The sequence below is a fragment of the Grus americana genome, chromosome 10 (genome assembly GCF_028858705.1).
Source record: "Grus americana isolate bGruAme1 chromosome 10, bGruAme1.mat, whole genome shotgun sequence".
NCBI lineage: Eukaryota > Metazoa > Chordata > Aves > Gruiformes > Gruidae > Grus > Grus americana.
This window is the reverse complement of record NC_072861.1, coordinates 13,334,126-13,355,008: the sequence shown is the minus strand read 5'-3', so window position 1 is coordinate 13,355,008 and position 20,883 is coordinate 13,334,126. Positions and strand designations below refer to the sequence as shown.

Sequence of the window (20,883 nt, the reverse complement as noted above, 5' to 3'; positions counted from 1 at the left end):
AAGAAGGCACATCCTTCAATGAAACTGCCATTGTCAAGATTTGGGTCAAGAGAGTACAATTTATATGCATGTGCTAACTCCCAGAGGCTGACACTCAAGCTCTTTACTGATAATAAAATCGCTCCTCACAGCCTTCATAGCTAGGGATGGAACTAACTTCCTTATAAAGATGGTGTTTTTCAGGACTGCAAACCTAAGCACAATTTCTTTTGCCTTTTTTGAAAATAATTTTAGGAGATGATTACATTCAAAAACAGTTGGCCAAAAAATCCCAATGCATCAAACAGTATCAGATTTAGGCCAAAAAAAAAAAAGTGTACTATATTTAAATAGAACTTCAATTAGATTTGCTTTTCAAGAGCATCAAATTAACATACAATATTTTTGGAAAAGAATGCATACAAGCCAGTGGCTGCATTCATTCATGATATAAAAAGAATCATTACAAAAAATAAAAACAAGAGACTAATCCTTATTCATTCAGAAACAACAATCCCCCTTAAAATTTACTTGATTTATGCAAGATATTTTACATGGAGAAAATTCTTCTCTACAGCTAAACTCACTCCAGTCTTTTTAGAACCATTAAGTTAGGTTAGATTCTTGGACTATAAGAAAGAGTAAATGTAATCACGGATGAAATAAAAAACAGTCAGTCCACAGAGCAATCTTCTGTACTTATAACTGGAACAAACCTGTATTACATGGTCTTCACTTGTGATCTCAATGGCTTCTTGACTTTTCTCTAATGCTGTAAATAATGAATTACATGCCCTGGAGACAAAAAAAAAAAAAAGAAAAAAAAGGCCTCTGATTAAATTTAATCCATGTAATTCTGTATATGACAATAAGGTATTGCAACTCCATACTGAATAAAATTGTACTTTAATGATTAACATGTTTTCTTCAGCTAACTGACATTGTATAATTAACTACAGTACAATAAAATAAATACTCTTTTAAGGACGTGACTGAATTGGCATTTTTTTGTTGATGATGTTTTTGTTAAAATTACCTTAGTTTGAATTGTGCCCGCACCTCTCCAAATTCCAGCTGAATCAACTCATTGTAACAGGCCATTATATTAGAATTTTCTACATATCTCTGCAAATAAAAGGTTAGAAATATTTCATTAATACACATTTCTGTACTCAAGGGTATGAAGCTCTGGGTTTTTTTGCTTGGTAAAGAACAAAAAAGGAGTAGATATGCCAAAAATGAACATGTTGTAACACAAGCAACATAAGAAGATTATATTTTGGGACTAGTAAAATTTGTCAGGTTACTACATTTTGAAAAGGTGACAGATCCTCATGGCAATGAGGTTTAACCAATCTGTTTATTCTCTGTGGCTGTCAGTATGGTTAATAAATAAAATAATCTACTTTTAATAAAGTTATATGCTTTCATGCTACTTATTTTAAATAACATTGCACAAATTATGTTGTGTCTCAAGTCATCAAAATTTGAGATTATTATGAGTTTCGAATTGCTAATACCCCAAATTGTATGCATAGAAGAAAGCAAAACTTCTTGACAAATACACCTGCTACTGGATACAATTATGCATTTTGGGGCTTGTATAGCAATGACTTCAGTATCTTTGATGGTTTTTTAAAACATATTTAACAGGTATGAGCCTGAATGTTAAATCTTTGTTCATGCTAAACTGCCACAGACATTGATAGTTCAGAGGGAGGATTGATTATAAAAGGTAAGCCACCACATCAAGGCCGCTAAACGAAATTTTCTATGCTTTGCCATTAGTCCTATCTCCAAGGCTCTGATCCATAAATAATTCAGAGCCTGTGTGGCATTACTTGTATGTACAGAGTCATTCCAGTGGGCACATAAGTACAGTTATTTTCAGGCTTTAGCACTTCCTATATTAGGACCTTACTACAAATAAGCAAATAGGTGCAAATGGATTGTGATGGGATAGCAAAAAATCTGGTGAGCGTGCAACCAAATACTCTGAATCACACTGTAAATCATGCACATTTTTGTTCCATTGTCAGCTTAATGTACAATAAAGAATCCACTTAACTGACGCACTAATAAGCACCTTTCCTGCTTAATTGGAATAGTTGCCAAGGAACAGATTCAATGTAATACTTTTCAGGTGCCTCCAAACAATAGATAATAGCACTTGGCAGTGTCTGAAGCCTGTTTACAGATGTGAATCGGCATTTGATAGAAGAGATTTCCCACAGCACGTTCTGTTGTTCATTGCAAGCTGTTCTCAGGCTCTCCTATAGTCACTAGTCAATTATGTCAATGCCAGCTTTTCAAACAGAGCATTATGTACTTACTCTGAAATACATGTATAAAGCAGAAAAGTCTCAGCACCACGTCTTGTATTCCTGAGAATGTCCACCTACCTAGTCAGCATTATTCCGATTCTACTGGTGTATGGTAGTTCAGAATTGGGATATATACACATATAAGAATAAGCAGCATGAACAAGATTTACAGGTTGCATTACTGACACAATCACTGACAGCCAAACTTCTGGATAGTTTCTTGCACGGCAATTTTGGAATGTCAGAGCAACTTAGCAGAGTATAAAACATACATACCCTCGTGAAGCCAGCAGCGATCAGGGGCAATATTGATGACTCTTCACGATCAGCATGCCTTTTAAAGAAAGATGATAAAGTCTGAAATTATTTCTGTAGTCAACTGAGACCATATTTCACAAGCCATTGACATACCTGTACCCTAGATGTCACACTAAAGGCTAATACAGCTGGATACTTATAGGATCTATGAATAAAGCATATTTTTTGTGTTTTTTATAAGCTTTCATCTTTGGCACAAATGAACCAAAATATTATTTTCTTTTTTGCATGTAATGAGCTGCTTGCATCACAGAAAACTAATGCTTCAAGAAAACAAATTGATTAGCTAGATTGTTGGACTATTCCTTCGTTTTGGGTGCTGGATTCTTTGTTGTTTATGCTGTCCCTAATCAAAGATGCACTTGGAAGTCTACATGGCCAAAGTTTCAAGAAATTACTTCTTATCTGAGTGTACCAAATCTTTAAGTGGGCTACTCAAGATGCCAGAATGAGGATGGATTTTCTAGCGTCGCCTACCCAGTGCCTTCTAGTAGGTCACATACTCCTAAAATGAGATATCTGAATCATTTTGAAAACCTTGGCTGTACTAACTGTTAAAAGACACTCCAACATATGTGAATGTATGGCTGGAATCTCGAAGAAAGGCCATTATGTTAAGTTTCTGTAAATGAGCAGATGGAAGCTGGTCAAGTTTAGCAGATGGCACAATAGCTTTTATGTGTGAAATTTTGGATCTTATGGCACCTCTTCTTTTTGTTTTCCGCGCACCTGTTTCTTATGCATAAAGAGAATGATGCCTACTGAAGTACCAGGTTTGCCCAAGATTAAGCAGAGAGAGAAGGGCAGCTGTCAGAAAAACCTCCCCATTCCTCATGCTGGCTATCTGGTAATGCTGGCTCCCAGAAGCACAGAGGACAGCCATTCTGCAGGGAGGAAAAAAAAACAACCCCAAACCAATGAACTGAACTGCAGGAAAATGAAGGAGAAGACTCTCCATATGCTATTGGCTAAATGTCAGGCTTTTTCACAAATATGCTTCTTGCAGCAAGAAAGGAAGTGTGTGAAAGTGCTCTGTCTGTGAAATCCTAAATGGCAACTTGAGAACGCTTGTGTTTAGCACATGGGAACGTGACACAGTCAACTCAGTCCCAGTGGAAGGCAAACTCACTTTGGAAGTTTCCAGTAGCCAGATAAATCTGAAAAGTTGGAGAGCTCAAGCTTCTGCGATATTGTCACCTCAAGGGGCTATCATCTTGTCCCTACACACAATGTGAGCATTTTGAAAAGACAAAAACAAACTACAGGGAAAACCCCTTTTGAGCAGCTTCCTAATTGTGAGTTAGCAAGCCCAGCTTCCAAGCTCTCCTCACTTTTGAGAGGAACTGCTGGCCCACAGAACCACAGGTGTCTTTCTCGCTGATGTACCCGAAGAAGCTCTTGAGTTACTGTTTGCTCTTTTGCTCCTTTTTTTCTTTTCTTTTGCATTAGTTCGATGAGAGACAATTCTGACTGTAAAAGCAATGGTTACCATAGTCAGAAGACTTCCTGGCATAAAAACATTAAAGATGATATTCACAATGGAATCCCTTGAAATGTTTAATGAGGGTCTTTTGTTGACTAGAGATGGTGGTGGAAAACAGGATTTTTAATGGGAAATTTCAATACCTCTGAATTGGCTTTCAGAATAAATGTTTTCTGAGAAATGGACATTCCCAAAATTGTACTTTGAGGAAATTATCTTCCATTTATTTCATATCAGATGAAATATCTTGCATTTTTGTTACTTTACATTATTTTATGATATATAAGTAATGTTTTCAGAGGGAGGAAGAGGAAAAAAGCATATGCACTGCTTTACTGAGATGTCATAATATAATCTATTTTATTTTTAAAACTTCTACAGTCAGATGCTACTTTATACTGACCAAATTGTTCTATATCTTTTTTTGTAACTCAACAGTTCTCCTGTTTGTGCTGAGATTAATCAGACTGAAAGACAGATCAATAAAGGTTCAAAGTGTTATTTTTATTAATATCAAAATACAGATCCATGAGGCAGTTCCACAGTTCCGTACATGATGTTGCAGAGGTTATTTGAAACATACTCCTAAAGCCTCCAGTGATCAGGAGAGGGGAAAAAACAAAACAAACCAAAATAATCTGAAGTGAGACCTCTTTAGCAAAAACTAGAAATCAAAAATCTTGTCCCAATCCTGTGGTCAAGGATGGTGAAAATTCTATAACACATTATTACTAGCACAGTAAGAAGTTCTAATTCAAATTTTTTAATGTAATATTTACTTTTACAATGCTAAGATTTACATTTTGTTGATCACATGAAAGTAAAGATACGAGTATTTACCTTCGTACTACACCAATAATAACTGTATTTTCTGAGGGCTTCGTTGTTCTGATAGACCTTTAAATAAAAAGCAAGTTTAACATTTTTTAAGTTCACATTTCAGAAAACATGACTTTACAGAATCTTCACACAGTACTTTTCTTAAAATGTCTCTTTTAAAGGGTTTAACAACAAAACAAAAATCAAATCTCGAGCCTGCTGGACCACTAAGAAAGGAGGATAAATTTAGCAGTGTCTGAGACTCCATGAAAAAAAAAAAGACACAGAGAACGTATATTAATCTAAACCTTGAATATTCTCAGTGGGGGAATAGCAAAAATTCTCCCTTCTGAAACAGCATGGAATGGACTTGTTTGCAGGACTTTGCCTCACTCATTTAAGGAGCATTTTACTTTATTCTGGGACAGAACTGTAAAATTGTAACAAGGGGAACAGCACTGATATCTAGCCTTTGCCTGAGAAAGATTTTATCTAGTTACTTTAGTTTAGCAAGGAGAAGAGCCTTTGTCCCAGTGCCCTGAACCCACCACACTCACCCAGGGTACATAATCTGACCCTGCCACCCCCACCCCATAGACTGTTATTTAGTCTAGACACATTCCCAAGGGGTATTTCACTGGAAAGTCACTGAAGCAAAGCACCACTGCCTGTCGTGTCTCTGTGGAGAGACTCCTTTCCCCCTTTTTTCATACTTTACAGCAGTTTGTGAAAGTATTTTTGGAATCAGTTTGCAACTTTGCTCTTCATAACAGATTTTCAAATGTTGTAGGTATGGAAACGTGCACACAAAACACTGCCTATTTGCATCTGGAGTTACTCAACAGCAAGTGACATTTCAAAAAATTCAGAACATTAATGAAGTGAACATATGATTAAATTGCTTGGTGGCACATGTGATCGTGGCAGTTAATTTAATGTGCAAACAAGGAACCAGGTATTTGAAAAAAAAAAAAAAAAGAAAAAGAAGTTAAAAAAAGTTCACTATGGCAAGAAATTTGTACACTGTGGCTCCAAGCCAGATAGAGCTTCAGATATCCTAGTGCACAACAAAAAATGCTGCTGCTATCAGATGTAAAGCACTGAGGTAACATTAATTGATGCTGCCAGCGGACATCTGTCCAAAAAAAATATTAACGTTCAATAGATTTTACAAAAGGGTCGTATAAAAGCAAAAAAACCTTTCATGATGTGTTAACTATATGGTTAAGCATTAATTACACTGAAATGGTGCTTACCTGCATAATGCTTCTGCATCAAAGTATCTGGAATGTCTATGGTCAATAATGATAATGTCATGGTGTTTATCAAGAAAACATTCTAGCGCAGACTCAGGCGTCCTGGCAATATTACATCGAAATCCAGCTTTCTCACATGCCCAACAGAACCCGTTACTCTGGTTATCTTCTTTGGCAAACACTAGAAGTACCTGGGTCAAAGACAGACAGTGAATCATTACAAACAAGCCTTACGTATACAGTAGATTCTGTGACTTTTGCCTGTTCTTAACATGTTTTTTAAAGCCACTTCCAAGGCTTAATCCATTGGTTTTGAGAAAATTGCTTTCTACAGACTATTGCTTTTTATAATTGTATACAGAGGTGTTTTGAGTGGATAAAATAGTCTGCCAGAGCCATTTATATGCACACGGGATGAACAAGTTTGGGAAGTGGTTCTCTTGTCATTAGCTACCAAGAGAGCTTAGGCAATCAGTTGAGACTAGATGCCTACATTTCAGACAGTGTACATGAAATAACAGCAAGTCTACTTTTCTTCTCTGAAATTGTCTCACATACAACCGCTTTCTTGGGTTTTATTTTTCTTGCCAGGATCATATTCCAGAAAAAAAATATGCTGTGGTTCACCTCATGTGAATTAATATTTAACAGTGCTTTAATGGCATGATGAAAAACGTGCTTTCCTTTTCATCTTGTTCTAGTTCCCCAAAGTACTGGAAGCAGCCCACTCTGCAGGGTTTCTGGAAACTACAGACAGGCTGGTCAAGACGAACTCATGCAAGACTGAAATCATAAGCAGTACCCTGTATATGAAGTACGTCCCCATGCGACTCCTATGCAAAGCTTGCCATGGGATTTGTATCACAGAAGGAGATTACCGTGGTTGAAATCCACAACTGGAAGTCAGATCTATGAGCCAGTATTTGCTCTGTCCTAACTTTCTGTGTAATTGTCAATGACATTAATCTCTCTGAGCCTTTTAAAAAATCAATACAATGCCTACATACTTGAAGTATGATAAGGCCCAATTCCTTCTAAAATGGATTTCAAATTCTAGGATTGAATACGGCACAGAACATAAACAAAGTCTGCTAAGGAAGACTCAGTGATGTGATTGTGCTTTGCATCAGGATATTTTGTAGAAGAAAACTTCTTTTGCCTGAAAGAAAAAACAGAATGGCAGACTATAGATCTATGTTAGTGTTGATTCTGTGATGACTCAGTATATGCAGCCTTTTGGGAAAGATGGATAACTAAGCCAGCATTTGGTCTATTGTCCCAAGACACCAATCTTTCAGTAATTCAATCAAACCACACTTAGATATATGCTATAGTCAGACAATAATGTGGAGCATGTGTAACTCATACCACATCCCACTGCCATTTATCTTCTGGGTGTCTTCCTTCTTAGGAATTCCATTGCTGGTTACACTTTGGACCAAGTTGGTCGAATGTCTACCAGTAAATCTTAACATTCCCATGTAGTGCATATTTTTGTAGGAATGAAGGACTTTGTACTTATTTAGTTCAGATTCCTTTTATAGCAACCTGCAAAACTGTTTGCAAAAACATGTCATAGTTTGGGCTATATTTAGTGAAGTTAATTTATAACACTCTTAAAGAGTGGAAGAATGGTTTTCAGCATGCTGAAAGTCAGCAGATCTGAGTTGTACGATTGACTCTGGCACCAGTGTGATGTTGTCTAACTTCTCCTTTCCTCATACCTGCCAGCTGTATTACCAGGACAAATTGGTAGAATTTTAGAGTGCCCATGACTGGACAAAAGTGATACAATCATTAATAACAATAAGGGAGGCTGAAATATTCGAGGAATGTTTCTGCTTTATACTTGGGGAACGGCTGGATGAGGCTGTCCTAAGATCTGATGTTCAATGATATTACTGTCTGTTCTGACAATAGCTCAGGAAGATGTTGAACTGCAGTTCTTGAAGACAGATGTTTTCAAATGATCAGGTCCAGAGTACTTTCACCCAGGAGTTTTGCAATTACTGACCGAGGAACATCTTGGATTATTAATGGTTTGGTATGCCTTGGGATACAGGAGAATTTTCAGAGGAAGTCCAAAGGAGTCATGTATCTGCAAACCTCATACCCATCCCACACAAAGTAAGGGGACAACTACCATACGACCTTTATTAATAAAGAGATAAAGGAAGATGAATTAATGCCAGTCAACAATGAATGAGAAAAAACCCCATACTTTGCCATGCTTGCTTCTTATCTTTTGTGATGATACTGCAAGTTTGATTGCTGCTAGTAATAATGCTGGTGTAATAGACCTTGAGAGGACATTTGGCTTAGTATGATTTTGATGAGATTTTGATTAAGAATTGACTACTAGTAAAATACAAACCAAGGCACACACTAAATTGATTACAGGCTAACTGATAGCAGAAAGAAATATATATAGCTCTATTTTTATGAGCTGAGAGATGGTTGGAGAAAAGAGGTAGGCAGGATTTTTCGGATATCACATAGAATGCCATGATAAAAATCTGTTAAGTGCACATCATCACTTGACAAAAATGCTCTGTGAAGATCTCTATACCCAAAAAATTCCAGTCATAAAGTTTAAGCTAAAATCTGTGATACTTTAGAAATTAAGACTTCAGTTTGAATTGTTGTAATACCTGAAGTTGATCTTGATGAAGTCTCATAGGGCCAAACTGCACATCTGTTACTGGTGCCTAGAAGAAATAAGAAGGGATCTTATTAATACATAAACACCTAAGGAAGAAGAAAAATTAGCTCTGTTAGAGAAGACATTTCTTATTTACTGCCGTCTCACAGATGTATTGCTATTATTATGAGGCTGCTTCTTCATGAAAGCCTTATTCTGCTTTTGTAAATTTATATGCTAAGCTGCATTAACACAGTTAGAAATCAACAAGTTACTCTTCAAGTAATTTTTTATTGCTATTTTAAACATAAAGTAATGGACTAGTCATGCAAGTTAGAAAGACAGACTGTTATTTTTCTGTATCCTCTGTATCGCTCCAGCTGTTCTGCAAAACATGGAAGTGTTTAAAAATTCTTTTTTTTTAAAGTCCAAAAAAGCATTAAATCTCCAGGAGAAAGGCAAAAATACGTAACTCTGCTCTTAGAATTTCACATGAACCAGGTGTCCAAGAGTGCTACAAAAACACACCAATTTCATTTCTCCAAGGGCATTTTGCTGCATTCCCTCCTCCCCACCCAGCCCCTCCAGGGAAGGTTTCAGAACTCAAATATTTATACTTGACGACGTGTGTATTCAGCACGCAACTTTGCTTTGAAAAACCCTGCAAAAATGCTGTCATATGTCATACATTCTGCATGGCAGAAATTCCTACGTTAGATTCTGTTCAAGTAACACAGGCAAACAGTTTAGGTTAGGATGCAAGAACTGAGCTGGGATCCTTCCTTCTCATGTGTCACTTCAAGCAATGGAGGTCAATGACCAGAAGTGCTCTTTATCACAACTGGTTCTCTTTGATATGATTAATCATTAATCAAGTAATCAAGCTTGAACATGAATGACTCTTCAATTTGTACGGGACAGACTTTCTAAAGCAGTTAAACACATAAATACAGAGGGAGACTAACAGGATTACACAGGTTCGGTTCTTTGGGAATTCCCACGAGGCAACTATCTGCACTTTTATGTGCTTAAATATTTTTCACCTTTTATATCTGAAATGAAAACTAAAACGCAGGAGTAACAATGCTGCTGATTCAAAATGCAGAGTCCAACCAATGGTCCTTGGAGTTACACTGACTCTTCAAAGGTATCGGAGTAAAAAAGCAGAATAAAATTATTTTTTGCAATGCAGTAAATGGAAGGTATCTCTGGATTCATCTGTACAAAGAAAAGATCTGTTGAGCACAGAGGTGGCATTTTTACATTGTTGTTTTTCAAAGTAAAACCATACTTGAAGATCAGATTTATTGCTTTGCAGTCTAGAGTTTTTCCAATAAGTAATTTTATAGAATCATCAGCACGTCTCACAGAAAAATCTTTCAGAATTACACACTCCTGTCTCTCCATGACCTTACTGCTCCATTGCTCAGCCCTCAGAGTTTCTCATGTGTGATTTTATTTATTTATCAACTCGGAAATCATCTCTGCAACATTAAATAAGCAAGAAACGTGAGTCAAAGAAAAATGGCAACATAATGCCTGCAAAAACAATCCAGGAACCAGCGTTTGCCTGTGTTATTTAAGAGGGCCTCTAAAAGCTGATGTTAAAATGACATGGAAGGGTTCCAGATTTACTCTCGGTCATCCTGGATCGGATCAGCTTAGTTTAAATACTCTCCAGTCAATTTTTTCTAATTTCCAGACCAAAAAATCTCACTTCGGTTGGAAAAATCAAGCTGCTTTATTCTCCTTTGTAGCCCATCATCCAATTATTCAAAATCTGCACTAAAAAAAAGCAAATATTTTTGCTGATAATGCACGTAGCAGGAGGGGATCATCCAGCTCTTGGCACCAGTGTTACTGGTTTTGCAGCACTGACAGTAGTTAGCACTTGTCCTGAATCAGTGAGATCAGCAGAAATGCCTGAAGTACACAGAGGGATCATATCTACTGAGAGATGCCTTTTTACAGTCACTTCTCTGACCATAACCACACTTCAAATGAAATTTTGAAACATTTCTTTTGTACTCCCCAGCTGCCAGCATAAAGCAGCAAGTGTTTTCGGTTTCAGCAAGTGAGGGGCCTGAGATCTGAAGCTGAACTTCACTGGTGTTTGGGGGCATGTAAAACCCCACCTATCAGGCCAGCATATCCTTGGACTATCAGTCCCAGTCCAAGGGGAGTTTTAACAAATCAGATAAACCCAGTATTGCCAGATACTGCTTTTCAGATGCTTCTTTCTTTTAAAAAGGTTGTGAATTAATAGTCATCAAAGTATTTAAAGGACTGAGCCTGAAAAACACTTTTCTGCCAGAAACCTGTGGCCATTTCTACACTGAAAATACCTGTTTATGCACCATTTAAGCTCAAGTTACAAGCACTGCCCAAATGAGATAAACTGTCTTGTTACACGTTAACTTGCTGTCCTGAGTAGAAGGAAAAACCTCGGTCTGTATCTCAGCTGGAAAATTTTGGTGAACTCCAGTTAATTCTTAATCCTGTTGAAATCTGTTCAAATAACTTGATTAATCATTTCAACTTTTTGTGTGCTGCTGGTAGCACTGAGAAGTAACATGCTGATTAAGTACTGTGTCAAAAAATCAAGGCTTCAGCAAGGATTAGCAGAAACTCTCAACAGTCGGTGAACTAAATGAGCCTTTAAAAATACCTCTAATGCTGCAGGCTTATAACAAAACCAAACCCAGCCAAAGCTCCCATGTACAGTAGCAGCACAAACACATCTTTATTCACTCACACCGTGTGCTACTTTTTCCTTGAAGTTTCTTTCCTACTTGAAAAACAAAGACCCAAGTACATTTTCAGATTGACAGACATGACTTGTGCATGTGACAGCCTTCCAGGCAGGCACAAACCTGTAAGAAAGTATATGAGAAGACAGAGAGACAGAACTAGTTGTAGGTTCCTGAATTGATCGTGATAGATCAATTAAACCATCCCAAGAGCGCAGGCTGGTGCCAGGGCTCATGGTCTCAAAGACGTCTACGTGCTAGAATAGTTTGCAACAGTAACTAAGTCTCAGTCTTTTGAAAATGCAAATCTTTTTGACTCATCTGTGCTAGTGCAACTTCCATGATAGCTGCAGCTCAGTTCCTCCAGGTCTGGGGAGTGAGAGATGCCTGTAATAGCAGGCTGCAGGGCAGCAACTACTAGTTAGCTTTAATTGCAGACGGCAGCTCAGTTACTGCAGCAGCAAGTGTTTACACCCTCTGCTTAGAGACACAGCAGATAATCAACTCCAGGCTACTTTAAATGCTTACACACAGCAACTGCGGCCATTTTACATTCTGTGACCTGCTGAACTACTGCTGGTAGCACTTATTTTCCCCAAAATTTGCCTTTCTTATTGGAACACCATATTTTCTGTCCTGTCGAACCAGGCCTGGCCCTGGCACAAAGTGAGATCCGTCACGAGGCCATGGCATTAGCCACACATATGATAGCTGTCAATGGGGAGGTCTTCTACTGACTCCTGTGTGCAGCTTCACGCTGGCTAGAAATGATGTGCATGTTGTAGCAGCTAAGTTGCAAACATTGAAATTGCTGATAGAAATACTTCATGTTTCCAATGTCCAGAGAAAAGTGAATGTTTGGTAAATAAAAACAACTGAAATAAGCTTTAAAAAGACAGACCCAAACAACTGTAACTGATCTGATTAAAGTACAACAAACTCAATGTTGACCTGATATAACCTTATAAAGTACTTCTCACTATGAGTCATTCTTCACATTCTGCCAGAACAGAATCTACAGGAATGGTCTGTTCATGGTTGCTGGGTTGTTTGTTTTTTGGGTTTTTTTCTACTTTTAAAGAAAAACTTTAAATGAACTTACTCAATGAATAAATGTATATAGGAATAAAGGGTGGAAATAAAGCCAGCTTGATCCACATGCTCCCTATGGCAATGAACTGCCTGGTTGGCGTGTGGGACACATCAAAGCAGCCCACAGGTCTCCTATTTGCTAGAGGTCTCATATCTTGGCTTTCTCCAAAATGCCTCTCTTACCATCACCAATTGGAGAAGAGAGCAAACCTCTTAAAAGGGCAGAGTCAGCCCCCAAAAAATCCTTTGGCTATTAACTCCCATGCAATACTCCTTCTATGGACGAGCAAAAACATTCCTTCTGGAGGGTGATTTTCTTAAGTCACTTCTTTTATGAAGCTTTTGCGGGATGTTTTATAGTAGAACCCTGTGCAGACCAAGGTAACCGTTGTCAGAGCTGGAACCGCAGGCTGCTGCAGCACTACCCACTCCCGAGAAGGGCTGGCCAAGGAGCTGCTGGCGTCCTGGGGAGCAGGAACCCTCACCCGAAATCCTCCTCCACAATCCACAACTGCTCCATCACTTCCTTTCTGCCACAGATGGGGCTGTGGAGATAACAGGAATGACTCTTTGTCTGGGCATGTAATTGCCATGCACAGCCCTGGCTTTCTACTAGCATCCCCCCTGACAAAAGAGCAGCTGGAACCATTTCTGCTCCTGCCGCTCTTCTCACCTTTTCCAGGTTAGAGTTTGTGGGAGGAGATGTGACAGCTTATTTTTTCTGCAACTGACTTGAACAAAGAAGTGATATAAACTCGTGCTGAATGGATTGCAGATGCAAATGGCTGCTGTACAGCTAACATCTGGGTTTAGAAAGCAGACAATGAGAGGAGAATTACTGTTACTAGTTTAACACTAACTAACTGCCTCTTCAAATAAAGACTTCAACCTCAAGACTCTGATTCATTCTAATATATGACACAAATAACTACAATGATTAGACGTAAGACTTTATCGCTGGTCCTAATGGACTACAGCCAGCAAAATTCATCATTTTACTCAGACCAATATTTTAAGACATCACAAAGAAGTGTTTTATCTTATTTTAAAATATATACTTAGGTTTTCTACATATACTACGTACATGATATAAATCAGCATGAGCTGACTCATCACAGCAAGATTTGACAGTCTTGATCATCAAGATATGCTAGGAGCTACAGGACTGTTAACATAAACTGAATTTTGATAATTCTAAGAAAAACAAAGGGATGAATTTTACAAAACAAAAAAAATCCTTTTTCTGAACCTGCTGTTTTAAGCATAGATTTATGACCCCAGAAAATGAAAGCTCAAATGAACTCACAGATTTATACCACACTTTAACTGGTTCAGGATCTATTAACAGCAGAAATTTGAATTCTACATGGTAATACCTTTTCTCAGAAACCTTAGCCAAATCCTCTTGGATGCTGAAAGCTGGGAAATAACCCACTTGGCATAAACTGGCATGGCAAGGTTCAGGATCTAGTCCACCCCAGTCATACCAGTGTGGTGCCTCTATCTGAACAGAGAGGGCTTTGTGACGGCGTGGCTAACGTTTCTGGGCAAGAAAGTCTCTATGTTCAGGATCAGCTATAGGTTTTCACTATTCTCATTTTTGTTTATAAAAAATTTTATCACTTCCTGAAATATATGAATACTAATCAAATCCATGGTCATTTACCTATTTCTTTATTTCTTTCTCAGAGGAAATCTACCTAAGTAGAGTATTTAAGACTTAACTTCCTATTTTCCATGCACTTGTTGCTAGACACTTAACATCACTGTTCACTTCTTCCTTGCAGACCTTGATGGCACTGTTTTGTTAAAAACATCGGTACAAGTTACATACTATGCTGGCTGAGCAGATCTTCCTAGCATGCACAGCCATTCAGAGCATAAAATGAATTTTATAGTCCACAGGCTGAATTCCGATGTAGTTAGTAACAGTGAAAATTCAGAGTAATTCAACCAAATACAAAGAGAATATGCTGGATTTACTTCAGTGTAAAGGAAGTGGGAGTCTGGCCCCACACAGCCACTTCTTTTGTTGTTTGGAAACCATAACAGTTTGAATAAAGAGGGAACAAAGCATCCAAGGTTTCTGTCTTTGCTCAACAGGTTGAAGGACAAAGGTAAGCCCAGCTCTCAAAGTCCCTAAGCCATATGTAGTCAGTTTATTCTCTGCTGAAATACAAAGACAAGAATTCTGAAAGACAATTAAAATTTACCAAAACTGCTGTTCAAGCTAGATGAAACATGTTAATTCCAGACCTTGATATTTTTTCCTATTTCTGTTTCATAAAAGACGTAGACAAATGTCACAGACTCAGTAATTTACATAATGTAGCGGTCTGACTCAGTGCAACTTGCTTTGATAAAATCTAGCATTTACATTAATCTAAATCAGGTTCTGATGCATCTCTGTCAACAAAACAATACAGATTTCGATCTATATTACAAGGTCTGAAGATCACCTGAGGTTCTATTCTGGTATCTTCTTCCCTTTATCTACTTTCTGTTTTCAATTGATTCCTAGAAGAATTACCTGCGATGCTGCCATGTAATGATACAACAGACAGCGTGACAGGGTAACATACTCTGTTTTCTTAATCCTTTTCTTAAGTTTTAGTACCAGCGGTGAACCAGTTTTACGTAAATGAGCTCTTGAGAGCCAAACTCTGGCCTCTGATTCCCATCAATAGCAACACAGAATGTGGACAGCTTGCAGTTTTTGTGAGAAGAAAAGCTTTATCGAGTGTAATGAGTTGCCATAGCTCTCGAATCCGGCTGCTGGCCCTGTCAGCAACCAGACCCACTCTCTAATTCCCGAGTTCCTGACAACACCTTTACTGCTCCTAAAATCCAGCCCCTCTTCCTCTCCTCAGCTGGGAGGCAAGTTTTGGGTTAGCCCAGGTCCCGAGGAAGCTACCTGGGACTGGGACTGCTTCGCCGGCGTGCCCGGGCACGGTGCTGAACACTGGGGCTCTCCCGGGCCCGAGGAGGACCCTGCTGATTTTTGGCTGCGCATTCAGCTCACCACACATGCCAACCATTATTATATATGTTTGTTTGTATTCTGGGACTAATTCCCCACTGCATTTCTTCAGTGTTATTCCACTGCACTAAGTAAAGCTAAATTAGAACAAAACTGGAGTAATACTGTTGTGAAATCAGGCTCGCTGCCTTCTAGCACACTTTGGACACAACTGAGAACTCCCATTTTGTACCGTTTATAAATTCTCCCCTTATTCGTTATAGGAAACTTTGGTTATCAAACTGCAACCATGGCACTAGCAAAAGTGAATCATTCCGTTTTGTTGGGAATAATTAACGATGCTGTCCCAAAGTGACTTTTATTATTATTTGTAATGCGGTAAGGCCTGGGTGGCCTCTGGCCCAGACGAGTGTTCCTCTGTGGTAACGTTGTACAAGGACAGGACAAAAAGGCAGTCAGCAATCCCTGTCGTTGTTAAAGGTCAGAACTTTTACACAGAACACGCTAACAATTTGGGTGATTTTTTTAGCCCTTGATAGGCTATTTAAGCGATAAAATAAATGCCATTATCCCTTAGCATGCCTACAGCACTATTACACAGATCTCAAAACTTGTGAGGGAGGAAATGGTTGCTGTTTCCATTTTCACATTCAGAGGAACCAAGGCACCGGGGGAGAACGCCAGTCCCAGCACACCTCGTGCCGAGCCCCGGCAGCCCTCGGCACGGCTCAGGTCCCCCTGCTTCCTCGCCAATCGACAGCAGCGGGCACTCATAACACTGGGACCATTTGATAATAGCTGCTATCTGGGAAACACCCACCGATTTCTGAAATTCAGAATTATAGTTTCTGATAATTTGCACACAATTTACATTACAACTTAGTAAAAGCAGTGTTCTTGTAGGTGTCTGAGGTAAGCAGATACAACTCCAGCAAAGCGACTATGCAAATCTCACACGACATACTTCCATAAGAATCCTCACTCCCAATGAACCTCATACCAAAAATGGACGGAATAAAACACAAGACAAGTCAGAAAAAGAAAGCCATCTACTCATTAATCCACACTAACTTTTTCTGTCCAAAGAGACCAAAGTTGAATGGAAATCAGTTCTCACATCATAAGCTATACAAATCTAGCAAATTATATTTGCTGTAGCATCTACCTGATTCAGAGACTCCTTATAGGCCTGTAAGCTATGCACAAGTACACAGGGGTTGAAAGTTCATCTATTTGTCTGTTTAAAAGAGAAAAAGTGTGAATCATATGCTCCACAACACCCCTGGAAATGTGAATACCCTTAACACTGGTCTGTGCCCCATGGTCATCATTTTGCCATGTGCTTTTATGACCAACCAGCACTGAATTTAAAATGCTCTAGACCTTCACCACCTTAAGATTTGAGATAGCTCACTGGGGTCTTCATTAAGGTCCCCACTTTCTGACTGAAAGTCTTTCCAGAACTTCTGCATTCAGGCCACATACGCACAGATCTTTGTCTGGAGGCTGTGAGCTCTCCCCGCATTGGATCCCTGGGCTGCTCACAAAACTATAGCCAAATATTTCTGTGTGGTAAGGACATGCTGTAAAGCATTTGTAGTTATATCCTGCTCTAAGAGAAAAACAGCAGCTTAAATGATCTGGTTTGTACTTTAGAAGAATTTTTTAAACCCTATAATAATGGTTTTCTATACATAGATTGCAGAAATGGATGCCTTTATCAATGCAAAAAAAAAGTAGTACGGACATTTTCAGCTGTTCAAAGTCAAATGTAGTTTTTAAGCGTTTATCTTTTCGGAGACTCCAGCTTAAGGGAAACAGGAATAGAATGTGCAACATGCAGAAACTGAATTGTTTCAGATGAAAAAAAGAGGTCATCTTTATGCACTAGCACCTAAAAGAGCACATCTTTAAGCCACTAGCACCTAATTCCATGTTTTATTTGTTTTTGACAAAATTCAAGGGTCAGCTAGAACACTCTGCACTTCAGAGCCAACCTCCGCTGAAGTCAGGCATCCTTGGTATTCTGGGTTACTTGCAAATAACAGTTGCAATTGCCTTTGTGAGATGTTACCTTGCAGGCAGCTGAGCAGCACGTCTGTGTGGATATTACAACTCTCCGAGCTTCAGCAGCTATTCCCTTGTACTCCCAACAACTCTGAGACTGCTCTGTTTTCCCCTTTGCAATCAAGGCCAGCCATACTCTCTCTCTCAAAATGCTTCAAAGGCAGCCACATAAAAATGGTGCGTCGAGCAATTACCAGAAGGCTGAGGCCTATTTCCTCTCCCCTTTTCCCTCACCTGACACGTCTGGCTACTCCACTGGCTAGGAGAGCTACAACAGCTCTGGGGACCAACTAACTCCTCATATGCCGGCATCGATATAAAAGTTTCAGTGTGTTATCCTCTCTCATCTGTTTGCAGAAATAACCTCTACCCAGATGTAAAGGTTAGCCAAGAAGACAGAGAAGAAATTGGTCTTTAAGTCTTGCAGGTCATCAGCCAAGACACGTTCGAAATGAGAGCATTAAGTACGTTGGGGTTTGCATCACTCCAAACAAATAAATCCAGCCTCGGCTTTACCAACATCTTTGTCTAACTGAAAAGGAACTTCTCATTCGCCTACTGCTGCCTCAGGTGTATTAATTTTGCAGACAGGCTGTAGCTGACTTTCCATCCCCCTACTTGAGCAGACACTTTAGTACAAATGCTACATTCTTCTGGCCCAGAGGGAAATTCTCACTGCCTGCACTTTAACAGTTGAGCTGCATGGCACTCTGGGAAACTTAAATATGGCACAGTAGTTCTATTGTTTAATATTATTAAAACTGCTTGCTCTCTCGTGTGATTCTGCAAGATCCTGGAGTGTCGCAATAAGCGGTAATCTATTTCACATCTATCAGCTAATTCTCTTCTTTCTAGTGGATACCACTGGCTAGTTTTATTTTAGAGATGATTACACATGCATCAGGATACAATAGATCTCCATCACTATCCTTTTTTTTTTTTTTTTTTTTACGCACATGAACTTCAGTGGCAGTTTTCCTTGAACCATCTGGATTTGAACAGAGTCAGCTGACTAAAAGGAAATTCCAGTCTATCAGGAAGATTTCCAATTACTTTCTGTCAAACAAACTTTTCATGCCTTGATCTACCAACACTGCAATCGCCACAAATAGACCAAGCAAAGCAAGAGAGTACAGCACAAAAATAGCATAAACCACTCAGGCTTCCTAAAAGATCTCTATTTTGTCCTAAGCCTTCCATTTGTTAAGGAACAAACTTGCTTTTTCTATTGTCATTAATAACCAATTGTTTGCACTGACACAGTTCAGGCTTTACTGACCATAATAATTTTTTCTATCTGCTGCCACCCATGATCATAAAAGCGTACACCTTCACACAGCTTCCTCGGGTGTCTGGGAACCTGCTGGACACCGCTGGCATATGGTTTTCTGTATGGTCTGAAAAGTGTGCTCTGCCCACCAAAGTAAGCACAAACTCATTCGTGCTCTATCCAGTACCCTGCCTGGGAAGTGCTCTCAAAGACAGCAAAGATGCAGGCCCTGAGATGTAATTTCACAGACAGAATAAATGCTAAGTCAGTGGGACAGAGGCCAGCACAGCGAAAGAGAAATGTTCAATACAGATAATAAACATTTCAGTATTTTTGTTTATTGATTGCAGGTTTCGCAGGCTGATTGCAACTGTCCACTGATATTTGAGAAACCCAAAAGAGAGGTTCTTGGCACTCAAACCTTTTCTACATACAGAACTTTGTCTCCAGTAAATGGAGGACGCTTTGAGCCTGCAGGCACATTCAAGATGTCTTTTTAAAAGACACAAGGAAATTCACAGTGGTACATCCATTCCTCACTCTAAGGTTTAGCATTACTTTTGCTTGTTCACACCAATGACCAATCCAACAGGTTAACTCCAGATTTTATCAAAAGGAGGAAAACAGACAAATGGATTTAAGAGTGCTGGGGATCCCTTCTAACTTTTGACCACTAGGAACTTCACTGGTGGAAGGGATGAGTGACTGGTTTCCTCTAATACAGATGTCTCTTCATTTCTGGGGACCTACAGGGTAGTTAGAAACCTGACACTGCTTTTCTGCTGAGTCTGGTTCAGTAACACACAGTGCTTCTGCCAGCCCACAGGGCTCGTTACATATTACACACTCGGTAGATGGGATCACTCTTTTTTTTTCCTTAAGTACAGTAGAACCTTTTTACAGTTATGCCGATCCCCCTAAACTTTGCATGTCCTTAATAAAGTGAGGGTTTCATAATAATCTGAATTGCAATTAAGTAGAAGTTGAAGCAGCAAAGCAACTTTTCATTCTAGTTCTCTTGTAAACAGAATTTCACTCTATCTGGATTTGTGGTAGGCATACTCCATTTTATTTAACTGACAAAAATCTGTTAAAAAGAATTAACTATACTATTATCCTTGATATAAAGCAATCTCTGCACATTCTGCCTACGAGTAGCATTTCCTTTACAAAAGAACTGCTGGATATGCCAAAGTAGACACTGCTGGTATAAAATGAATTATTACGGAGCATGATTTTCTCTTTAGAAATGCACAAGCGACCAATGTGGTAGCACCTCCTAGTAAAGCTTCACAGGACCAAAGCTGTGGCAACCAAGGTCTCCGCAGAGCTGTGTCCCACGAGGCGGCTCCTTTTTAATAAACAACCCATCAGCAAGGCAGCCCATAAAGCACTCTGCCACTGCAGTCACTAACAGGGAAACAAATTCAGCCGGGTATCAAATATCCACTTAAGATGAAATCCTGCCCACAGTGAAGGTCATTGACACCGACACTGTCTACATATACTCTCTCCAGGTATAATGTTTGTATTTCTCAAAGTACAAGGGCCATAATTATGCAGATAATAATCTATAGATGTTGAATAGCCTCATATAAATTATTTAACCTTGAGATTTTCAGGAGAGACATCATCTGGAGATATTTGCATCAGATACTTGTACCAGTTATGTAATGGCAGTGAAATTTTGACAGAGAGTCTTGCTGCAGTTACAAAGTTTGAAGGAAAGATCTGTAATGTGCAGGGATAAGAATATGGGGTGAGAAAACGCAAAACCACTGAATAAATCTATAATGTAAACACGTGCATTCACCTGCATTCAACTGCATAGACCGATAACTACTATATAAAATCATGAACACTTATGAGCACACAGCTAGCAGTCGTTAAAAGGTGCATTTGGT

The 20,883-nt window shown here is 39.0% G+C and overlaps 1 protein-coding gene across 5 annotated transcripts in view; it reads right to left on the bottom strand.

Annotated features, from left to right (window-relative positions):
- PDE8A (phosphodiesterase 8A) overlaps nt 1-20,883 on the bottom strand; it is a 156,514-nt gene that overhangs the window by 29,697 nt on the left and 105,934 nt on the right. For all 5 annotated transcript variants that reach the window (XM_054836356.1, XM_054836357.1, XM_054836358.1 and 2 more), the window contains 6 exons: nt 8,831-8,887; nt 6,180-6,370; nt 4,945-5,001; nt 2,580-2,637; nt 1,016-1,104; nt 696-774 (listed from right to left, as the gene is read on the bottom strand). In XM_054836356.1, the coding sequence (XP_054692331.1) occupies nt 696-774; nt 1,016-1,104; nt 2,580-2,637; nt 4,945-5,001; nt 6,180-6,370; nt 8,831-8,887 (531 nt within the window). The remainder of the gene's footprint in view (nt 1-695; nt 775-1,015; nt 1,105-2,579; nt 2,638-4,944; nt 5,002-6,179; nt 6,371-8,830; nt 8,888-20,883) is intronic.